This window comes from Bos mutus, chromosome 4, assembly GCF_027580195.1.
Source record: "Bos mutus isolate GX-2022 chromosome 4, NWIPB_WYAK_1.1, whole genome shotgun sequence".
Taxonomy (NCBI): Eukaryota; Metazoa; Chordata; class Mammalia; order Artiodactyla; family Bovidae; genus Bos; species Bos mutus.
The window spans coordinates 48070824-48095421 of NC_091620.1; the positions used below are offsets into that span (position 1 = coordinate 48070824).

Here is a 24598-nt window from a genome sequence, read left to right on the forward strand (position 1 = left end):
GACACAGTTTTGATTCCTGATCCGGGAAGATCCCACATGCCTCGGAGCAACTAAGCCCGTGCTCCATAACTACTGAGACTGTGCTCTAGAGCCTACGAGCTGCAACTACTGAAGCCTGCGTGCCCTAGAACCCACGCTCTGTGACAAGAGAAGCCACCATGATGAGAAGCCGGCACACCACAACGAATAGTCCCCACTCGCCACAACTAGAGAAAGCCCACGCAAAGCAGCAAAGGCCCAGCGCAGCCAAAAATAAAGAAAATAATAAATAAATAAATAATTTTTAAAGAAGAGCAGAGCCTTGTGGGAGACTCTGAATCCAGAAGAGTAAGATGGAGTAACAAGGACCACATTTGGCCTCCCAACGTAAACCACCACCAACAAAAAGGAGACAGACAAAACAGAAAGATACATTTGCTGGGGGATACTAGGAAATTCTTCATTCCTGAGAAGAAAAGAGTCACAGCAGAAGAAAGCTCTTCCATCCTGACATCTCCTCTGCTTACATGAGAATATGATATTGAACTGAAACAATCATATTGCATCCAGGAGAAGAATTATAACTGCCATATCGGGAGTGGCAGGTGGTGTTATTGGTAAAGAACTCACCTGCCAATGCAGGAGACATAAGACATGCAGATTCAATCCCTGGGTTGGGAAGATACCTTGGAGAAGGGCATGGCAACCCACTCCAGTATTATTGCCTGGAGAATCCCATGGACAGAGGAGCCTGGTGGGCTATGATCCATAGGGTCGTAAAGAGTCAGACACAACTGAATTGACTTAGCAGGCACAATGTGTTCTCAATGATCTATGTTCTTGAGACAGGTAAGTTGCCTATGTAATAACCCTAGGGCCACACCCTCCACACTTGTTTTTAAGTAATAGTACATATCCTAATGGTTTAAGCCACTATTAGAATGGCTTTCCTTTTTAGATTTTCTTTTTATTTTGATCAGACTAAAGCATCTTAAGGGTACTCTCTAAGGGCAATGGTTTTAGAATATAACCATGACTCAGGAAGATATTTATCAGATGAAAAGATGGGCTAAACTCTTAAAATGTTTTAGGGGACGTGTTATGAAGTTTTGGCTTCCATACCCTTTCTCCCCCCATCTGCTTAATGAATTTAGCATCTTTCTAGAATTATAGGAGAGATTAGAGTGGTTTATGGTATTGGGAAAATCTAGGGGACCCCCTAACTCTTGTAGGTCATTCTGCTTTTCCAGTAAGGTTTCCCTATCTCTAGAATGACTTCTTGAACTTCACTAATAGCATTTCCTGTGTGCCTGGTATAGGCAAAGGAATGATGTGCAACCACAGATAAGCAATGGCTTTGTTCTGGGATTAAGAACCCAGGACTTTACCAGTCCAACAGAGGTATTGTTGATAAGCATGAGGATGAGTCTGAGATATAACTAGGTGAATGACAGTAGAGCCAGTTGCTCTGCTGCTACTGCTGCTAAGTCACTTCAGTCGTGTCCGACTCTGTGTGACCCCAGAGACGGCAGCCCACCAGGCTCTGCCGTCCCTGGGATTCTCCAGGCAAGAACACTGGAGTGGGTTGCCATTTCCTTCTCCAATGCATGAAAGTGAAAAGGGAAGGTAAAGTCACTCAGTCGTGTCTGACTCTTAGCGACCCCATGGACTGCAGCCTACCAGGCTCCTCCGTCCATGGGATTTTCCAGGCAAGAGTACTGGAGTGGGGTGCCATTGCCTTCTCCAGCCCGTAGCTCTAGCATAGTTCAAAGAGAGGCTATGCTATGCTATGCTATGCTAAGTCACTTCAGTCGTGTCCGACTCTGTGCGACCCCATAGACGGCAGCCCAACAGGCTCCCCCGTCCCTGGGATTCTCCAGGCAAGAATACTGGAGTGGGTTGCCATTTCCTTCTGAAAGTGAAAAGTGAAAGTGAAGTCGCTCAGTCGTGTCCGACTCTTAGCGACCCCATGGACTGCAGCCTACCAGGCTCCTCCGTCCACGGGATTTTCCAGGCAAGAGTATTGGAGTGGGGTGCCATTGCCTTCTCCGCAAAGAGAGGCTGGATATACTCAATGGACGCTGACGTTCACCCGCAGGGGGTTCTTCTGGCCACGCCCTCGCTTTGCTCCACCTGGCGAACCCAGATACTAACTTGCTCTCCAGATGCAAGCGGATGAGGAGGAGCCGCCGCAGTAGATGCTCTCGTGCCATTTCCCGAAGAGCCGATGTACTGCTTTTCCACTCTGGTCAAACACTGTACCTTCAATCTCATGGGCGTTAGTGCTCCAGTATTTCGCCTAGGAGTAAAAAGAGAGTCATCTGTTAGTGTTTTGGGGTCAATTTATTACGAATGTTAAGAGAAAAAAGGAAGAGGAAAGAAACCCGCAAGAATGATTCTATGCTGCATATGGTTTGTTGGTTCTGGCTTTTTAAAAATTCATACTTTTAATTATTTAATAAAAATTAAAAGCTAGCTCTTTATTTATAGGTTGTAGCTCAATCAACATTGTGTAAGACATAATTTTCTATCTACTTTCACATCATGCACTGCAGGAAGGAAGGGATCATCCACCAGGTGGGGGTTGACCCTTAAGCCCCTTCCAGAACAGCTGTCCCCTGACTGTCACTGTGGTTCTATTACAATTTAAAAGAAATGTAACTCATATAACTTACTCTCTCAAGGAACTAGACAATCCTTTGTAAACAACCATTTTTTTTTTTTAAGTTTGTAAACCAATCAACTTTCAGTTTCTACTATTTATTTTTTTCCCCAAACCAGATCTGCTCATCTAACTTATAGGAACCTTATGCAATCCACATTCCCACTGAGTTGGTCCTGGACTGAGAACAGCTCAGCTAGGCCCAGCCTTGTGGATTTTACATATACAGTACCACACTGCGGTCAGCAGAGGGAGCGCTAAGTCCCTAGAGTTGAGTTTTTCAATTTTCCTTGCTTGCCCTAAAAATCTGCAAAAGACCAGAAGGCATGACTCCATAAATCAAAAAATTCTACTACTATTTTCAGCCAAAATAGAATCCGTATCTGGAAACCAATAAAATAGAGTGAAATTTCCAGGCCATATCTGGTAGACTAGCTTCCCCATTCCAAGTCCAAAATAAAAATGGGAGGAAGGGCAGAGTATAGCAGTACCTCAGAGATTAATCAGAAATGTAACAGCGAGTTCTCTAGTCAGGTTAAAAGGAAAGCAAACACTGTCCAAGCTTTTAAGTTTATTCTAAAGCAGGAGTCATATTTTTCTCTGTAGAGATATTTGTCAGTAAGTCCAATTACTTATTGGGAAGCCACAGAAAGAAGCAGTCATGCTCCACACATAACTGCTGCTTTCAAATTATTTTTCAATACCAGAGGCACATCCAGTGTTCTAATTCTTTTCATCTCTCATAGCTATGAAAATATGTTCCCTGATCCTCAGTAGATGAATACCACATGGATGGTATAAATGGGAGTGAAGCACATTCTTTGGGGAAATTTCTGAGAGCAGGATAGCTTGCACCTGGATCAATCAATCAATGTATCTATTATCTGTCAATCTCCCAGGTATATATACCCCTTATTCAGGCTCCTTTGCTTCTTTTTTGAAAGACCTTAGATGAAGCTTTTAAGGCAGGGTCATCTTTGCATGCTGCATTGCTTCAGTCATGTCCGACTCTTTTCAACTCCATGGTCTATAGCCTGCCAGCCTCGTGGGTCCATGGGATTCTCCAGGCAAGAATACTGGAATGGGTTGCCACGTCCTCCTCCAGGGGATCTTCCCAATCCAGGGATCAAACCTGCATCTGTTATATCTCCTTCATTGGCAGGCTGATGCTTTACCACCAGCACCAGCTTATTTTATGCCAAATCACTACTAATTCTATCTACAACCCAGTTTGACCTATAGGCCATCTCTCCATAATGCCCCCCCGCCAGTTGCTATAGGTGGTACAGAGAGGTACTGTGGGAAATTCCACAGTTAGAACCTAATCTCTTGGCTTATGATTTTGACCTTAATTAGATGCAGATACTCCTTGAGGAGGGTAACCCTTTACGGCCAGTTGGTATATGTGAGATTTTTACAGGCAAGAGGGAATTTCAGGAGGGAGAGAAGGTGGGGAAACGGGCTCAAATCAAGGCAGATGGAAAGTTGGATAGGTAAGCAGATGATTCCAGGCTCTTTGCCTGAGGAAAAGCTGTTCGTTTATCCTTAAATGTGCACGAGACTCTGCTGTGTGCTAGGCAAAACTGCCAGGCATCGGCCACAGAAGTGGGCAAGACAGATCTGGCTTCTGCTTTGCTGGAATCAGGAATAGCAAGGAGGGTGTGGGGAGCAGAAAATAAGCAAGTAAAGCAACAGCGAGCAAGCTACCTGCAGGTGGTAATAAACACTCTGAAGAAAACATATGAAAGAAAGATATGAAAGAGGGTGACTAACAAGGCTGATGGAAGGATCTGGAGGACCCCAAGCAGAAGGAAATGGAGAGAAAGAAAGGACAGTGCGGCTAGAGGACGATGAGGAAGGAAGGGGATGAGGGGTGGCAGGAGTCGAGGTTGGAGAGGACGGGGGGGGTGTGTGTGTGTGTGTGTGTGTGTGATGGGGGTGGGGAATGTAGACTCTACTGGGTCTCATGGGCCATTGTAAGGATGTAAGCGTTTGTTCTGACAAAGATGGGAGCTGTCAGAGGTTTTGGTCAAATATGATGTGACTTTCATTTTTTAAACTGTGCTAAAACATACATAATATTTACTGTTTCAACCATTTTTTAATGTAAAATTGAGTTGCACTATGTACACTCACAAAGTTGCATAACGATTGCCTTATATACCTCCAGAACTTTTCATCTTCCCAAACTGAAACTCTGTGCCCATTAAATAATGACTCCCTATTCCTTCCTCTTCCCAGTCCCTGGAAATCACCATCCTACTTTCTGTCTTTATGAATCTGGCTGCTCCAGGTATCTCATATAAATGGAATCATTTTTGTCCTTTTGTGTCTGGCTTATTTCACTTAGCATAATGTCTTCCAGGCTCATCCATACTGTATCATGATGACTTATGTTTCAACAGGGTCCCTCTGGCTGACTCACTGGGGAGAGACCACAGAGGAGTAAAGGAAGGAAGGAGGCTGGGAGGGACTGTGACCCTGGTCCAAGTGAGAGGGGTAAGGCTGGGACCAGGGGGCCCTGGCACAAAAGTGAAGGTAAAAAGTTCCCCAAGACCTGTGCTCTGAGGCCCAGTTCTGCCAAGGCCTGTCTGGGGCCACAGCTCACAGGCACCGAGGTTACCTTTATAAAGTTCACTTTGCAGTGGCAGGAATCGTCATTCAGGTTCTTGATGACAATCTCTCCATAGTGCTCGATCCACCTCTGCCCACTTAAGATGTTGTGGATGCAAGAGGTCACTTTGTTCCACTCAAAATGATCTCCAAAACTAAAGGAAGAGAAAGGGAAAGTTACAGCTCCCAGAGGAGTCAGCAGCAAATGCAAATAAGCATTTCAAAAACAAGTCCTGTGATGAATTTCTTATTCCTTCACTACAGACCTAACACCAAGAAAGCCATGCTGGGTGGTCTAAGAGCCTTCACCCTCCTCCCCACGGGTGCCTTGGGGGCAGCAGCAATCAGATCCTGGAGCTGCAGAGGCTCCACTGGAAGTGGGGGGGGGGTCCTCCTGAAACAACCCACTCTGTCCTTTGACAGAGGAGGAAACTGAACTGGAGGAGGTGTGTCTAAAGTCACCAAACTATGAAAGGAGAGTGACAAGGGGAGGGTGGAGAGGCTGTCCACAGTGTGCTCCGTCTCCACGCGCACACACACACACACATATATGCATATGTACACACAGGCAGACACATGCACTATATATGTATATACATGTGTGGGTACATGTATGTAGGCACGTATGTATACAGGAAGACTTTGATCTATTGTAGTTTTTACAGGTTGAAGGTTTGGGGCAATCCTGTGTAGAGCAAGTCTATTAGCATTTTTCCAACAGCATTTCCTCACTTCATATCTCTGAAGTATATAAAAAGTAATTTTCATAAGCAATGGGAAGCCAAAAAATTCATATTGTAATATTTACTTTATTGCAGTGGTCTAAAACCAAATCTGCAATGTCTCTGAGGTGTGCCTGTACACACACACACACATATATTTTATATATAAATCTTAAGATACAAATATCTTAAATCTTTTACAGTAAGAAAGTATTCCAGGTATGACTTACAGAATGAAATAATAATTATGAGGATAATGATATTAAGACCAAAACCAAACACTTCATGGCACATACTATGTGCCAAGTATTATTATTTTTAATTAATTTATTTTAATTGGAGGCTAATTACTTTAGAATATTGTGGTGGTTTTTGCCATACACTGACATGAATCATGTGACTATTTTAAGTGTTATTTCAAGTGCTTTCCATATCTGTTTAATCATCCCAACAGTCTTATGAAGTAGATGGTTTATATTTCCCTATTTCACTGATGAGGGAACTGGTGATCAGAAAGGTTAAGTACCTGCCCAACAATTTGCAATTAGTAAGTAGCAGTGTGAGCATATGAGTTCCAGCTCCAGAGACCATAACCATTACCACTTTGCTTTATGAAAAAGTATCAATAATCCCTGAAAGATCAAAGTCATGGCTTTCTTTAAAAAAATTTTTGACAGTGAGGCAGGACAACGATGTTAAAGAAAACTTATCATTCCTAATTGTGTTAGAAAGTAGAAATGAAAATTCTAAAAACTCTATTCAGGGAACTTTGGTGTCCAGGAAGCATTTCCATTAGAGAGAATGAAAATGTGAGATTGTCAAAATGAGGAACATTTGAAGCTACTGTCAAATGTATTAAAAGAAAAACACACACACTCAGCACCACGGGGGACAACGGGCATCCTGTTTCCAAACCCTGGCCCTAAATTCTATAAAGTTCCTAACCAGAGAAGGAGAACTTACGCTGGCAGAGTCACATGGGTTGTGCCAATGGGAACGATTTCCATGGATTTGCCCCAGAATTTGTTTTTCCATCTCACATCTGAAATGAAATAATACTGAATATTACATATTTAGTGGGAGAGCTAGGTAGATCCAAGGTTTCTTAGGCTGGATAAATGATAATCACAATATAGGATAATCTCTTCATAATAAACTTTATCATTATTCAATATAAATAGCAAATGAGTACCTGGAACAGAATTAGAGAAACTAAAACTACAAAGTATCAGTGCCCCCACCCCCTGGAAGAACTCCCAGGATGAAAGGCATATAGAAGTGAAAAGAAGTGAGGCCCCCATGAGAGGCTATTATTGAGTATGTTGAAATAAGGTGAAATGGAACCAGAGAAGAAGGAATGACCACCATGCTTGGGGAAGGCATCAGAAGAGGCTTGTCTGAAAGGGCCACTTAAACTGGGCTTGGAAGAATAAGTAGGAGTTCACCTGGCAGAGAAAAGGCAGTTTAAGGCAGAAGACATGAGAGATGTGAGAGAACAGGATGTGGCTCTGTTCTGTGGGTCTCAGGTTGTTTAGAGAGAACAGTGAAATACAGCTTGAGTACAAAAAACAGCAGGCTTGATAATTGGCTAAGAAGCTGATTTGGGTGCACTGGGGGAAACAAGGTGTTTGTTTAGACAGAATTGATGTGATTAGATACAGACTTTGCCAGGATAATTGGCAGCAATGTGGAAAATGGAACAAAAGCAGGTGAGATGAGAAGCAGGTGATCTGTATTTGCTCAAAGCATCAATGAGGATGAAGTGAACCAGGACAGTGGTGGTGGATGCAGGGGAAGGGAGTGGTCCCAGAACCATCAAGGAAACAAGAATAGAACTTGGTGACATTATCAGACGCAGGCTGTGACAGACAGGGAGAATTTGTGGATGATTTCAGATTTCTACAGCATGCACGAGCGGTGGTGCCATCAGGGAAACAAGGAATAGAAAAAGAACAGCAGAGACAGAGGATCCCTCTGGGGCCAGGTGACAATACACAGACCACGGGGGAGCAAAGGTGAATGCATGGAGGCCAGCAGCGGGGCAAGGCCTGGTCTAAGAGAGAGACGGGCTGGGGCCAGGAAGGCCCTGAGCACATCCTGCAGGATTCAGCTTATATGACATGTCCAGAACAGGCATACCTATAGGGACAGAAAGAAGATCAGTGGTTGCATAAGGATGCAAGAGGCTGACAGAAATTGGAAGGTAGGGGGACGCGGGCAGGAGGGTGGTGGTGGGGAGCCATTAAAAGGTGGGTACTGGCTGAAGAAGTTTCTTTTTGGAGTGCTGAAAATGTTCTAAAGTTACTGTAGTGATGACTGTACAACTATGTGAACATATTAAAAACCACTGACTTGTACCTTTAATTTGGTGAGTTGTACAGTATTTATCTCAGCAAGTTGTTATCCCCCAAAAGATAATTGGTTGTTTAAAGCAAAGTAGTAATAATGTATGACAGGGTTTATAACATATATATGTAAAATGTCTGTCCACAATAGGAAAGGTTCAGGAAGGGAGAACAGAAGTACACTTTTTAAAGTTTCTTTTGCTATAGGTTAAGTAGCAAAATATCACTTGAAAAGAGACTGTGATATGTTAAAGATATATGAATCCTAAAGCAACAACTAAATAATGGAACAAAGACATATAGCTAATAAAGCAACAAAAAAAAAAATACAATGGAATCACATGTAACAACACAAAAGAAAGTTAAAAAGAGAGAGAGAGAAAAAAAAGGGAACAAAAAACTGATGCGACAGGCAGAAAACAAACAAGAGACCAGATCTAAACCCAACTATGTCAATAATCACAAGATCCCCTGGAGGAGGGCATGGCAAACCACTCCAGTACTCTTGCCTGGAGAAGCCCATGGACAGAAGAGCCTAGCGGGTTACAGTCCATGGGGTCACAAAGAGTTGGACACGACTGAAGTGACCTAGCATGCACGCACACACATGTCAATAATCATAATAAATGTAAATGATCTAAACAATCTAAGAGGTAGAAAAATGTCAAAATGGATTTAAAAAAAAAAAGCAAGATTTGTCAGTCATGGACTTATGGAGAGGTGGAACTGCCCAGGAAAAAGCTGATGAGGAAGAAGCGAACAGAGCTGAAGAGAAAACTGTGATTGATATAAGGAGCACACAGAAAGTACCTGAAGAAGACCCCTCCCATTAAATAACATATAACCAAAGTAATAATGTGAGAGTTGGACTATAAAGAAAGTTGAGAGCCGAAGAATTGATGCTTTTGAACTGTGGTGTTGGAGAAGACTCTTGAGAGTCCCTTGGACAGCAAGATGATCCAACCAGTCCATCCTAAAGGAGATCAGTCCTGGGTGTTCTTTGGTAGGACTGATGTTGAAGCTGAAACTCCAATACTTTGGCCACCTGATGCAAAGAGCTGACTCATTTGAAAAGACCCTGATGCTGGGAAAGATTGAGGGCAGGAGGAGAAGGGGACGACAGAGGATGAAATGGTTGGAAGGCATCACCGACTCAATGGACATGGGTTTGGGTGGACTCCAGGAGTTGGTGATGGACAAGGAGGCCTGGCGTGCTGTGGCTCTTGGGGCCGCAAAGAGTAGGATACGACTGAGTGACTGAACTGAACTGAAAGTAATAACAACAATACAGTCCTTACAAGGTCAATGACACTTCAACTAGGAGGTTAGAGACATTATGGGAAATTTTTCCAAAGTATTTTAATGAAAAAGAAGTCTCCAGTCAAGCTTCAATTCTAAATTTTAGTAGCAAAGATTCATAAAGAAACCATAGTACTTGTAATCTAAACTAGCAATACTGCCTCCAGAGAGATAAATTGGATGATTGGGAACTGGGATGGGGGAAGGAAATTTTTCATAAAATACTCTTATCTTTTAAATTTTATAGATACATTAAAAAAAAAAGGCCATGTGGCAAATCAGGTGTTAACCAGTTAGAATAATCTTTTAAAAAACTGACAGGTGCTCATGGTTCAAAACACTGGGATGCTCAAATTTTCTTTTTATTGCACGCTCTGACTATGGAATAAATAAGTTAACAAAATTAATTAATCCATTTAGGAAATATTAGCAGCAATATTTTGTCTTCAGAGCAACCATCCCTCCCCAAATTAAAAACATAAAAAACTGAACATAGGAATAACCACCCCAAACTGAAAAACAAATTGGCAATGTAAAATTGCAGAAATAAAATTTAAAGTTTTCAAAAGCAAAAGAACACTCTGCAGTCTAGAGTCTAATAACTGTAAATATTTACTGTCTCTTGAAATACACGAGGCATTTCAAATGGATGCAGAATAAGATACAGGGAAAAGTTACAGGAATAAACAATGGTGATGGGCCAAAGACTGAGAATTTTTAAAGAAGGAGACAATCAAATTATCCTCCAGAAACTTTAATTATGAAGTCAACAAATGGCAGTTATTGTTCATTGATGAGACGCAAGAACATCAAATGGTACAGATTGTTCCAGTGAGATCCAAGTCCAGGGCCCACTTAACGAGCATTTACAGTAAATGATAATGTTACACAAAATGATAGAGGCACATTACCTTGCCAGAAAACAAAATTTGCAGACTCAGCGTGACATGCAGAGATAGGTGGATGGTGGCTGACCTGATGGAAACAAAGGCAAAAAAACCACAAAAAATTAACTTTTGTGTCTCACAAAATCCTTTCTTTCTCCCTTGCACTGAGATGTAACACAACCGCAGTGTCTAACAGAATGGAAACTTGTTAAGTTTCCCTTCAACAAGTCTGTCCTCAAGAGGGAGCTCCTGACACAGTCAGCTCTGTCTTGTCAGGAAAAAGCCTGTGAATGGAAGCCTCTGGAAGCCTGGGGAAAAAGCAGCCAAGTGGTGAGTGATGAGAGTGGAGATGTTTTGAAAGATGTGAAAATAAAAGCAGAGACACAGGGCTGCCCACTTACAAATCAGCTAACCTGACATTAGCTTCCAAGGTCAAAATCAATGCAATTCTGAAAGTACCTGCAAGTGTTTTAATTAAGATGTCAAATAGTACATATTTTAAATGTTAAGTATTTCTAAGCAACACAAAAAAACTCTTTGGTTCAGCAGATTTTAATCTGCTGAGCCCACTCAGTGGGTCAACAATGCAAGGCATCTTTTTGAAAACTCTGCATCACAAATGTCCAGCTACTTTTTAGATCACTGACAAGACGACCAATCAATTGCTGAGAAAAAGTTTTTGTTCAATTTTTGTTCATAAAAATATCTTGAGTAAATATGCAATTACATTATAGAAAAGAGAGTCCTCTGTAACAGGGACTGTAGATCATTTCCCTGCCTTTTGTCACTGGGGTCATTAACTTCTGTTTTGCTCACTAATGAAGAAGCTAAAGAGAAAATGGCTCCTCAGATTTCTTCATTATCTCAGTAACACTCAAGGCACAGGAGCAGTATGTGCGCTGTTATCATGACAGTACTATCACGCAGTACTAGTAAATGAGTTACAAGCCTGGCATGCTTGCTTGGGATTGCAGCGTCGGACACAACTTAGCAACTAAATAGCTACAATGAAAGAGTAATGCTGCTAGTGATGTTTCCAGAAATTTCTATGACATAGCTGGTTCTGAGCAAACATTATCTTACATTTAGGACATTTACAGATGAGAAAACTGAAACCAGAAAGATTATCTAACAATAACATTTCCCAAACACACCGAGAGGAGTGGAAGTAAAACCCAGCATTTTTGGTTTACAGGTGGCTTTCAAAGTTTCCAAAAAAAAGTCCTTTAAGTAGACACACCCTGTTTTCAAACGTATCAAGAACTCAGAATACTCAGAGGCCTGCTTGAGGTGAACAGGTGTGGCAGGAAGTTGGGGTGACCAATCCATAACCACTGGCCTTGCTCTGAACCCTGGACTGCAGAGGAACATGTTTGAGAACCTCTTCCGTGGCCCTCTTCCAGGTGGAGAACAGCCGGGACAGGACGGGAGTGCAATGGTATCCACTTGGCTTGAAGAAAAGTAGGGACAAAGATGTCAACAGCGCAGCTATCTTTCAAGTCTCAATGAACATATGAATCCCAGATCCACTATGAGGTGGGAAGTGCACATTTGCTGTCCCTTGGAGGGTTTTAATTCTCACTGTGGCCTCTTGAGAATGTGAGCTCCTCTCCATGCTTATGTGCATTTCATCTCAAACACTAAGAAACCTAACTCCTAAAATGCTTTGCTTCACTGTCTTTTCTTTCAATCCAACCCCCTGAAGATACATTATATCACACAAACTGCTAAATTCTTGTCTCCCCTTCTTTCCCCATTAGGAGAACAGTGGAGTTACTTTTTAAACCTTGGGATCATACAGAAGAGGGCTTCCCTGGTGGCTCAGTGGTAAAGAATTTGCTCGCCAATGCAGGAGATGCAGGTTCTGTCCCTGGACTGGGAAGATTCCCCTGGAAGAGGGCATGGCAACCCACTCCTGGGGATGGACAGAGAGAAGGCTGGCAGGCTACAGTCCATAGGGGTGCAGAGTCAGACATGATGTAGCAACTAAACAACAGCACCATATAAAACTAAACTAGGGCAAGACAATACTGACCCCTCACTTCTTCACTCCACTCGCCTCATCCACCCCCCAGTGGAGCAGACAGGAGCTATGGAATAGCCCCCTGCCCCATAACGTAGGCAGATTTTAAGTAGATTATTACAAAGCAGATCATAGTCATTCCCATAGAAATAATGCAGTAAAAAATGTGAAGATCACAGTCTTGGTCAAGAATTTGGCATTTTACAAGTCTGGCAAGTATAAGCATCAAAGCAAAATACAATACATAAAAACTATAAACTCTTCTGTAATAATTTAAAATCCTATGAAACAAGGATATAAATATACTGTCCATATGAATTATAAAAGCAACTCTATCATATCATAAAGTATACATATGTCCCATAAAATGCAAATTTGACCTTTTTAAAATAGTTGTGTCAGATTAATGAATCACTGCTTAGCAAAGTGCCTTTAGATGGAGTTGAAGGGCTGTTTTCTGAATGCATAAATCCCAACACTGACATATCAATGATTTGGTTTATTTCTTTCTGGCTTAAAAACACCTCTGGGAGTGATTTATTTGATGTACATGACTTTTAAGAAGTTTACAAAGCTTTCCAGGGAAACTAAATTGATGCCTTATTTTTGTTTCCTATGTTTCCTTCCCACAGGTATTTATTCATGAAACATATCTGAAGCCTCTGCCATGTGCTGCATGAGGGTCAGGGAATGAGAGATTGCTCCTGGAGTCCCCCAGATCTAGAAGCTAACTGTGCAATATCATCAATATCATCTACTGGCTGAGTGACCCTGAGGGTGTTTTTAAACCCTCTGGGCCCCCCTTACCTTATCTGTAAAACAGGACTAGTACCACTGACTCTGCAAACTAAAAAAAGATAGCCCATGGAAAGTGCCAGGATTATCTGCTAGTACAGAGTCAGCAGAGATTAAATTTTAATTTTTTTTCATGAGTGGTATTTCCACTTAGCTCTCATGGTAACCTTGTGTCTTCATTACCCTTATCTTATGAATTAGGAAACGGGTTTTTTTCCCAGTCAAGAGCCTGCCCAGTGCTACACAGTTAGTCCCTGACGAGGGCAGCCGTCTAAATTCACGAGGGCAGCACTCTAAATTCAGGTCTTCTGACTTCAAATCCAACACTGTTTCCTGCGATGCCCTAGCTGCTCCTTGATGGCTGCTCTCAAAGCTGGGCCCTGGCTCCTACCCAAAGCTTAGGCACACTGTTAAGTTCCCATCATGGATATTTAGAAAATGAACCTTCTGAGTTTGACCTTTCCAACCCCTCTGAGTCTTGTTTACTTCTTTGAAAATGAGGTCTGAGAATTCCTCTGGCTTCAAGATACTATCGTTCTAACATCTGTTTTCTTTGAATCTCAGTATCAGAGGCAGCAGCGGATCCCAGGCAATTGGAAAAGATTCTATTAAGGCTTCGATTAATTTAAAAACCCATGGTGAGGTGAAGTCTCTCAGTCGTGTCCGACTCTTTGCGACCCGTGGACTGTAGCCTACCAGGCTCTTCCATCCATGGGATTTTCCAGGCAAGTGTACTGGAGTGGGTTGCCATTTCCTTCTCCAGAGGATCTTCCAGACCCAGGGATTGAACCCAGGTCTCCCACATTGTAGGCCGACGCTTTACCATCTGAGCCACCAGGGAAGTCTAAAACCCGTGAAAAGGGGGTAATTCCCAGTTAATCATTTAATTTTTGTTGATGGTAATCTCTCTAATATCTACTGGAGTAACGAATAATGGGCACCATCTAACCTTTCTTTGGTAGTACAGGATTTAGTTGAGTTTATCTTTTTATTACATCTTAACCCAGGCACAGAAAGGTATTAGATTTTGAGTTTGAGTCTGAACTGATTTAGACTCAAAGCAAACACTGTTAACCTGCTGGCTGAACCCACTCTGGACTGTTTTTTAGTATCTTTCTCCATCATTTTCTCTCCCCCTTGATCAAATAGGAGCGACTTTTTACTGGTAAGGACTAAACATTCAGGAAATTAGTATATATGGTTTTTTTATTGTGCAAGTATTTATATGTATCTTTCTTTCTACAATCTCAAAGTCAATGAGTTTCTCTGGCAGTTAAGAATTTTTGTGATTTATTTGTATAGCTGAGGTCTTTCTTCACCCTGTCCTGATGATTTTTGATTTATGCTTTCAGAATGCACTTTATATAAGAGGTGGGTGGTAAGAAGACAAGAATATGAGTGTTTCAATATTTGTGTATTATGTAGGTTTTTCTTCTTCAGATTGAGGGAAAAAAACCTTAAATTTTCAGTCCTGCAGCTGTTCAGAGCCATAAATATAGAGTCCTCCTAGTCTGGATGCGTCTCTCACCATGAAGGGATGCTTGTGGAAAAGAGAACAAGTGACCAGTCAAAAATCACCCAGGGAGGGGACCAAGGCATTCATCAAACATTTCCCGATTGTCTGTGATGTGTCAGGCACTGTCTTAGTCACTGTGGATACAAGGAGAAAAAAGAAACAAGAATCTTTACCCTCCTGGAATTTACATTTTAGTGCAGAAATGCAATTGGTGGGACAGATATAAGCATATGATTTGCCAGTGGTAACATGGGAAGGAGAATAAAGCAAGAATGAAAATGGGAGATGGTGAGTGGGAATGCCATCCTGGATACGGTGGTTGGGGCAGGACTCTGTGATGGAAATCCCTGAGGCTAAGGGAAGTAAGACACCAATCACATAGATAGCCAGGGGAAGTATGTCCAGGTCAGAGGACGCAACCACTGCGCAGGGCTGACAGATGCTCAGAATGCTTTAGGAGGAGCAAAAAGGTCAGTGTGGCTGAAGCTGAATGAGTCAAAGTGGGAAGAGGCATGATATCTGGGGGTGTCATCTTAGAGGGCTCTGTGGGCCACAGCCAGAACTTGTGGTTTGATTCCAAGTGACTGCAGAAGTCGTTAGACATCACTCTGGTTGCTGAGTGCAGAATTGGCTGTGGGAACAAGGGACCAGATAATGAGTCTATTGCAACAAGTCCAGTCATTGATGCCGATGGCTTGGGCTTGGTGACCAGCACCAGTGGGGTGGCAGTGAAAATGGCTTTGGAAGGAAGACCCTGGGATTTGCTGATGAACAGGATGTGGATTATAAAAGAAAGCTACTAAGGAGGTAGCCAAGAATACTAGTCTGATTTGGGGGACGGGGAACAGTTGCCAATTAGTTTCTCTTCTCCTGAGTTCAGAGTTAAGTACTTATTTGATAAACACACGTTTTCTTTAAAAAAAAAAAAAAATACAGTGAGTAATAACCTAGAAATGCAGAAGCACTGGTTTGGTCACCTTACAGTTGATTTATTGCTTGTTTTACTTGAATAGCTTTGAATTTACTCTGATAATTACTTTAAATAAGATGCCATTTTAACCAGAAGTAAATAACCCTGCCTATGAGTAGATAAAAGAACCACTCAGATGGGTGATGTGAGTGTGCACAGTGGGAAGTGATAGGTATGGTATTTTTAAAGTCCAGCCAAGAATGTTTTTTTCAGAATCTGACGAGTAATAGAAAAGGAAGAAGAGCTGTGTCTGTGAAGCAAAGGAAAAAATACTCCATATGAATCTCTTACAGTTTAGTAACTTTCCATAACTCTGCTCAGCTTTTCAATCAAAAATTCAACAGTCATGGCTGGATGGGTAAATGCTGAAAATGACTTGAACAGTGATCTGACAGCTGAAGTTCCTGGTAATCAGGAAAAGCCACATTCAGACAATAGCTTAACTGCATATCCTTTATGGACACCAAACTGTTCCCAAAGGTACAGAAAAAAGAAGCAAAGTGAACTGAAATGACTTTTTTGACCAGTCTAGTCCCTGATGAAACTCCACCCAGGCTGCCCGAGAACCAATGAGGAAGAACCTGCTGGCTGGACCCTAGTCCCTGAGAAGGTAAAGGAAGTCCTTTCCTTCTGGATTCTCCCTTTTCTGGGCTTATTTAGAAAACCAAGGCTGAATCAGATTTCTTGGCAGAAAGGAAACCGCTCCCCTGAGAAGGTGGAACAGTCAGAGGTTAGCACATGTGACGGGAATGTTTATGACTGATTCCTGAAAAGCCACTGCCCAGCCTGCAATGGGAGTCGAGAACACATTCCTATGTGAGTTTGCAGGATGAAAGGTTTACTTGACAATGACAGGCAAAATCCGATAGTCTGTACAGAGTACAAAAGGCTGTTTTCACTTGGGCAGCTGATGACTCTGGCAGCTCTGAGCACAGTCACTAAACTTACACAAGACATACCTAAAAAAGGTCAGGGAGAGAAGACGCTGGAATAGAAGCAGAGGGTGCCAGCTGAGGACCACTGAAAGGCACTGATGGGCTAGGCCTTGGTTTTCTCATCTGTAATTAATCCTTGCCTCACTGGCCACACAGGGTTATTGTGATGATCAAACACGATCCTGATCAAGTTTGAAAAGCATAAAGCTCTTTGCAAGCACCATACTAGTTAATTGTTAGGAGGAAAATTTGAACAGCAAGTGCTTTCTCTCGTTTCTGACTGCATGAGTCATTTTGATACTTCATTTTTGGGCCTTTTACGTGAGGGATGATATAAAGAGGTCAAGATTCAATGTAGCTGAACTCTGTGAAGTAGCACTTCAACTTCCTTAGCCACCGACAACTTCAAACATTTCCCCATCCCCACCAAAACCACAAGCAAATGAAATCCCAGGTCTTGGAGGAAATGGATAAAAATCACTTTCCTAATCACCCAACCCTGTTGTCTAGAAAACTCAGTAGAAAAGGTGATTGATCTGTTTTTTTAGGTCCTTTCACCTGGAGATATCTCCAACAGTGTCCTCCTTAGACTAGAGTTCCACCCCAAAATATTAATTCAGGGGTTCTGTTCAGTTTATTACACCAGTCATTCAGCACCTCTACTCACTGTAGAGAAGAACAAGAAAGCAAAGAGGCTCCCAACTCTAAAGCTGCAGTCCATCACTACACATACGGACACGGGTGGAGACATGCTGCCTCCATAACAGAACGTCTGCTGGGCTAGAAGCAGAAGGAGCCAGACTGGCAGGTACCAGCATAAAACAGAATAAATGCTCAGGCACTCTCTTTAGATGTGTTAAATTAGAAAGCCTTCGCATACAAAAGGTAGGCTGGTCAATGTAACCAACAAGGGCAAGAGAGGGAGTAAGGAGGCTGAATTGATATATTGCCTGGTGGCTGGGAAAGGAGGACCCTGGTCAAAACCCTTTCCACTCCTAGGGCAGCAGACAGCCTGGCACATTGAATTAATCAGTTACCTCTCCATCTCACTGTATACTTATGTGATGACCACAATTTTGTCTTCCTTAAGAAATCTGTCTATGGGAAAACATCCCTGGTCAGGCTGACCAAAGTCATCTGGTCCCCATGGCAAGTCTATTTTATATTCTAAAGGCATAGGGTAGTATTCTGATTTATAGATCAGTCTCTTATAAACTTAGCTAGTGTGATTCTGTCCCTGCGAGACTCATTCATACTCAGATATATTAAAAGACTCAACTACCTATGCCATAAGGCTAAATTCCAGACAGATGAAGTGGCTCCCTCGTGATCAGGACGGTGGTATTCCCACAATGAAGCCAGCTGTGAGGACTCCTGGCAGCCTCCTGGATGGCTTTCTGTCAGAGACTCAGCAGTGACATTATGCCACTTTCGAACCATTTGAATCAGTAAAGTAGATAAAGGATATCTTACTTCAACACTCTTCTAACCGTTCATAACACTGGGTAGTAAAAAGCATTTTAAAAGCTGCCTTGCCTCTTAGTATAAGAGCAATAATCAAGTACTGAATGTGCTTCACATCAGTTCAGTTCAGTTGCTCAGTCGTGTCCTACTCTTCGTGACCCCATGAATCGCAGCACGCCTGGCCTCCCGGTCCATCACCAACTCCTAGAGTTCACCCAAACCCACATCCATCGAGTAGGTGATGCCATCCAACCATCTCATCCTCTGCCATCACCTTCTCCTCCTGCCCTCAATCTTTCCCAGCATCAGGGTCTTTTCCAATGAGTCAGCTCTTTGCATCAGGTGGCCAAATATTGGACTTTCAGTTTCAGTGTGTTATTTTACTTATCCTTCCTGTAGCCTATGAACTAAGCATGATCATCCCTATTTTACAGACAAATAACGAGGTTTAGAAAGTTTAAGTAGCTCATACAAGGCCACACAGTGGTGGGGTTAGAATGAAAACAGTCCATAATACACCTAGCACGCCCTATGTTACTAAACATGACCAGATCTCTTTCTTATTTATTTCCTTGGGATCCATTTCATGGAACTAAAGACTAAGTTATGTAACTCTTTCCATCTCTGTGCACACATGTCCAGGGGCTCCCTTTTCTTTCTCTCTGCCACCACAGGGGAGCCACAGATCCCAAATCAGCCCTGCCCTGTCAGGGGCTCGTGGAATTGAAGCTCAGTTTTACACAAGCACATGTTACTACTCTTTTCTTCTACCTATTCATCCCGTCTTGATTGTCTGCTGTAGTCTGGAGCTATTTTTGGCCTTTCTTTTTTCACATGAGTGCATAGAATACCATGGTAACCAAATTATATTTTCATGTATTCGCATTCCATTTTAGGTTTAGTGTTTAAATAATCCAGTTGAATTTGAATCACATTATCTTACCCTTTAACTGCTGATTTAAACCCCTACTCTTCAAATATCAACGTTTAATTTCTTGTTTTAACTGCTAACCAGAAAACAATTGACAACGTGCTTTGGGATTGTTGGCTAATCATTTTCATTTGAGTTTCAGAGAACGCTGCTCATAATTCACAGTTAAGACAAGCACCATCTTCATAAGACTCTCAGTCATACCACCCTCCCCTTCTTACTCCCATAATATCAGTCCGCTTATAAAGAAGCCCACTTATAAAGAAGGCACCAAGATAATAGGAGGAAAATCATGTTTTAGCAACTCATCCTTTTATCCTCAGTTTTCTAAGAATTGGGAGGGAATCAATGATGTTTCATGTTCCCAGGCTAACATTTAGGGATAGACACGTTGAGGTGCTGCCTTAACGTGATGGGAGAGAAGTGGTCTTTATTTTCAGTCAAGTTGCACTCTATTTCAGCTAAACAATTCCTTATTGACAGATATTGTGGATGTCCCCAACATTCCACTACTGCAAGTTATGCTGTCATACGTAGGTCAATAAGGATAGCAAACCCTCATGTAACACTTCCTACTTCGAGGATAAGTGCTCTAAGAGCTTTGTAGAGAATAACTCATTTGATCATTGCAAAACCATCCGAGTCTGCACCATTATCCTCATTGCCACTTTAAAGAAGAAACTGAAGTACAGAGAGGTTAAGGAACTTGCCCTGGGTTGCAAACCTAGTGAGAGAGAAAGCTGAGATTGGAATCTAGGCTGGCTGAGTCCAGAGATACAATTCTTGAATATTACCCACTGCTAACACAGATAGGAAGGGTCTTGTGGAACCTCAGGGAACTCGGGCTGTGTGAGCATAAGCCTTGTCCATCTATTAGCTGAGGGACGGACATTCTTGTCTGCCTCTGGCCCATCACCCAATGCTAGGCATGTGGTAAAATCTCGGTTTATGGATAGAATGAATAAATATACAGAATGAATGATTTCTCTTAAATCAAAACCAAGAATAATGCATTTATTTGGTGCTCCTGCTTCTGATGGCAGTGCTCCTGTTTTAGAATGGTGATGTCAGTGAGCTAGGCTGCACACTTTAAATCTCTTAACTTGCAGTTTGGGCAAATGCTTCGTGCTTTAAAAATTCCTCTCTGCTACACGTTTAAACAGAAAGAACTGTGGTGATGCACACAGCCAAGCGAGCCCCAGCCTGGCTAGCACCTTTAAGCCCATGGGTGGTGGCGAGGTTTCAGTGGAAGGAAACTGATCTCTCTTTTTATGTGTAGAAGAACTGTAATTATCTGTTACTGGGAAGCCAGTGACAGGTGGGAAATAAATATTTCAAAAGCACGCTTAATGGGAGACATGTGCAACTTCTCCCAACAAACAAAAAAAGGGTGTATACCTACCTGTTCTGAAAAAAACCGGAAGCCCTTGTCCTCACGAATACATTCATATGTTTCTCCAAGGACCGGATTAAAAGGCTTACTCCCGGCACGAAAGTAGCTAGATGCATATGCAGACACCGCAAAGGCTGCCACATACACCTAGGGAAAGAGCAAGAACCTGGTTACTCCTCCATCACAAAGAAATTTATTTTCACAAAGACATGAGCAAAATATAGCTTCTCTTTCTCTCTTTCCTGTTTATTTCAAAAAAGGCAAAGATTTGTCCCTGGCTTAATGACACCCAAATGGAATTTGATTTCAAGTTGTGGGTTTAAATACTGTTCATTTTGGCCCCAGAGACAAATGAATCAGATTGTCCATTTGGTTTGATGCCTGCAGGTGGATAAAGGCTTTCAAGATGGTGAGTCAGTCCCTCTAAATCTGCCACTATCTGACAATCCTGACTTGTGCTAAGGCTCTGGAGGAGGAGAGGGACAAAGAGCATTAAAGAAGCCAAACTTCCCTCAAGATTCAGGAGTAAGTCACAGGGAAATCTGCTCAATACTCTGTAATAACCTAAATAGGAGAAGAACTTGAAAAAGAATCAATACATATATTACATGTATAACTGAATGACTTTGGGATACACCTGAGACTAACACAGCACTGTTAATCAACTATACTGCTACTGCTACTGCTAAGTCACTTCAGTCATGTCCAACTCTGTACGATCCCATAGACGGCAGCCCAGCAGGCTCCCCCGTCCCTGGGATTCTCCAGGCAAGAACACTGGAGTGGGTTGCCATTTCCTTCTCCAATGCAGGAAAGTGAAAAGTGAAAGTGAAGTCGCTCAGTCGTGTCCGACTCTTAGCGACCCCATGGACTGCAGCCCACCAGGCTCCTCTGTCCATGGATTTTCCAGGCAAGAGTACTGGAGTGGGGTGCCATTAATTAACTATGCTGCTGCTGCTGCTAAGTCGCTTCAGACATGTCCGACTCTGTGCGACCCCATAGACGGCAGCCTACCAGGCTCCCCCATCCCTGGGATTCTCCAGACAAGAACACTGGAGTGGGTTGCCATTTCCTTCTCCAATGCATGAAAGTGAAAGTGAAGTCACTCAGTCATGTCTGACTCTTAGCAACCCCACGGACTGCAGCCTACCAGGCTCCTCTGTCCGTGGGATTTTCCAGGCAAGAGTACTGGAGTGGGGTGCCATTGCCTTCTTCTAATCAACTATACTCCAAGATAGAAAAAAATGTTTAAGAATAAGCATCCTAAGTTTAACCATTTGCAATTTGGTATTGTAGAAACCAAAAAAACTCATCTGACCAAAGAAAATCTGTGGGAGTCATTTCCTGAGCCTGGGTAATGAGTCATAGGACAGAACACAGTAGCTTTCAAGTAGTTTTGTTTTTCTTGGAAGAAAAATGAGAACTCAAAAAGCAAAAGAAAGGACTTCCCTGGTGGTCCACTGGATAAGACTCCATGCTTCCAATGCATGGGTCATGGGTTCAATCCCTGGTTGGGGGAACTAGATCCGAAATGCCACGTGGCATGGTAAAAAAAAAAAAAAATTTTTTAAAAAGGAAAATTGTAGGTGAATATGAAATGAGAAGAATCTTACTGGCCCTGGCTGTGAGGGTCTCAGCGTTTCGCACAGCTCCCCTTGCAGGACACTGAAGAGCCACAGTACAGGCCCACCTCATTTTACTGTGCTTTATTGTGCTTTGCAGAAACTGCGATGCTTATAAACTGAAGGTTTATGGCAACTTTGCAGCAAGTTTTTCCAACAGCATTTGCTCACTTCATGCCTTTGGTGTCATATTTTGGCAATTCTCACGATATTTCAAATTTTTCCTTTAGCAGTGAACATTTTTAAAATTAAGGTATGTGAGTGAAAGTCGCTCAGTTGTGTCTAACTCTTTGCAACCTCATGGACTATATAGTCCATGGAATTCTCCAGGCTAGAATACTGGAGTGGGTAGCCTTTTCCTTCTCCAAGGGATCTTCCCAACCCAGGGATCGAACCAGGGTCTCCCACATTGCAGTCAGATTCTTCACCAGCTGAGCCACCAGGGAAGTCCAAGAACATTGGAATGGGTAGCCTATCCCTTCTCCAGAGGATCTTCCCGACCTAGGTATCGAACCGGGGTCTCCTGCATGGGCTAAGAATTTGCCTGCAATGCAGAAGACCCTGGTTTGATTCCTGGTTTGGAAAGATCCCCTGGAGAGGGGATAGGCTACCCACTCCAGTATTCTGGCCTGGAGAATTCCGTGGACTGTACAGTCCATAGGGTTGCAAAAAGTTGGACACGACTAAGCAACTTTGACTTCACTTGATGTTAAAAATTAAGGTATAGATATTGTTTTCTAGATACAAAGTTATTGCATACTTAACAGACTAAGTATAGTGTAAACATAAGTTTTATATGCACTGGGAAACCAAAAAACTCATGCAACTCACTTTATTGTGATACTTGCCTTATTGAAGTGGTCTGGAACCAAATACACAACATCTCTGAGGTATGTCTGTATTCTTTTGGTCTTTTGAGAGGGAGGCAGGCAAAAAAATTAAACCTAAGTAGCAATAGCAAATTTTCCTTTCTAATACTGAGTAATAATTTCAATGTTTCCCCTTCTCTGCTTATTTCATAAAGTTTCTTATATTGGGGAAAAAAGCTGGGTACCTTTCATAAATGTTCACTAGTCATATAATTTTCAATGCCTTTTACAAGCTGGACCCACCTTACCACCTCATACTAGAGTGTATAAACACTCTAGAGCAGCTGGAGAGCTTATTAAATCAACTTGTGCTCAATTCAGTCTGTTCTTGAAACCTGGGTATCTGTTCCTCTCTCTGCTTCCTCAGATGTCTGTTTTCTGATTAGCAGCAAGGTCACATGTCTATATGGAATGTTGAGTCAACCCTGAATCACCTTCACAATTTAATAGAACACATGTTGAAAAGAACCTGGAATCATTCATGATGCAGGAGGAGAAAGAAGGGAGGGAGCAGGCAAAACAAAGCATCTTCCTTGTGGGCTGGCAACATGAGAGAGAATCTCTGCAGGGGTAGAGCTGACCCTCATACTTGGAGCAGCAAACCTATTACATGGGCTAGGCTCCTCCCTAATGCTTTTCTGAACTTTCCTTTCTTAATGTATTGGTGCCTTTCCTCAAACTACTTCTCAAGGTCAAATGACTCCAATCAATCAGCTGACATCCTAAGGGTCTCTAAATTGCTACAAAAATGAAACACCTTTAAAAATGCTTTCATCTTCAAAGTCAATCTGCTCTTTAATGAAAAGCACTGTCCACAAATGATAACTTTTAACACTTTCCTTGGAATCTATTTACCTCCCTTTGTTCATAGAAATTCTCTGGGGGAAGAGTAACAAAGAAGACAGAAAATAAACAGCTTGTTTTTCTCTCCTACTCCTATTATCATTAGTATCAGGAAAGAAAATCTCTTTGAAGGGCGAAGTCCCTGGAGACAGTATGGGATGAGATGGGATGACTCTTTCAACCAGAAATTAAGATTTTCCCTTAATCCTCAAATTACTGAAGAAACTGAAGTTTTAATGAGTTTAAACTGCAGAATGTGCACAATTTAGAAAACAAAGGCATCCTCCACCAGTGAGAGGGTGATGTCTGGCTGGATCCCTGGAGCTAGAGGTGAGCCCTCTGATTCAGCCAATCAGCAAATGCCCAGGACAGAGATGGTGAATGTGGGGAAGGACCCTGATGTGCCAGCATCCCACACAATGAGCTTTCTGTTGAGCAGGTAACATACCAGAAGGCAAAAAGAGGAAGAGGCACTCACTTTTGAAGAGCAAATAGCCACAGTCACAGAAAGGGTTGAGTTGGCCATAGTCTTATCACCAAGGTACCCCTGTTCTCTGTCCCCACAAGGCAGGGGAAGGATGAGAAATTCTTGGAGACCCCTTTATTGGAAGCCCCATTACTTGATTAGAACTGATACTAAGTAGAGAACAAAAGATTAATTTTTCTAGGATGATTTTTATCCTTTAACTTATTCTATAGAAGAAGAGGTGGGGAAGGGGAATCAACTATA

General features: G+C 42.3%; 1 protein-coding gene across 5 annotated transcripts in view; it reads right to left on the reverse strand.

The window, feature by feature from the left end:
* Positions 1 to 24598, reverse strand: part of OSBPL3 (oxysterol binding protein like 3) — a 199657-nt gene that overhangs the window by 14618 nt on the left and 160441 nt on the right. For all 5 annotated transcript variants that reach the window (XM_070369447.1, XM_070369445.1, XM_070369446.1 and 2 more), the window contains 5 exons: positions 20544 to 20681; positions 10532 to 10595; positions 6940 to 7018; positions 5265 to 5409; positions 2134 to 2278 (listed from right to left, as the gene is read on the reverse strand). In XM_070369447.1, coding sequence (XP_070225548.1) covers positions 2134 to 2278; positions 5265 to 5409; positions 6940 to 7018; positions 10532 to 10595; positions 20544 to 20681 — 571 coding nt within the window. The remainder of the gene's footprint in view (positions 1 to 2133; positions 2279 to 5264; positions 5410 to 6939; positions 7019 to 10531; positions 10596 to 20543; positions 20682 to 24598) is intronic.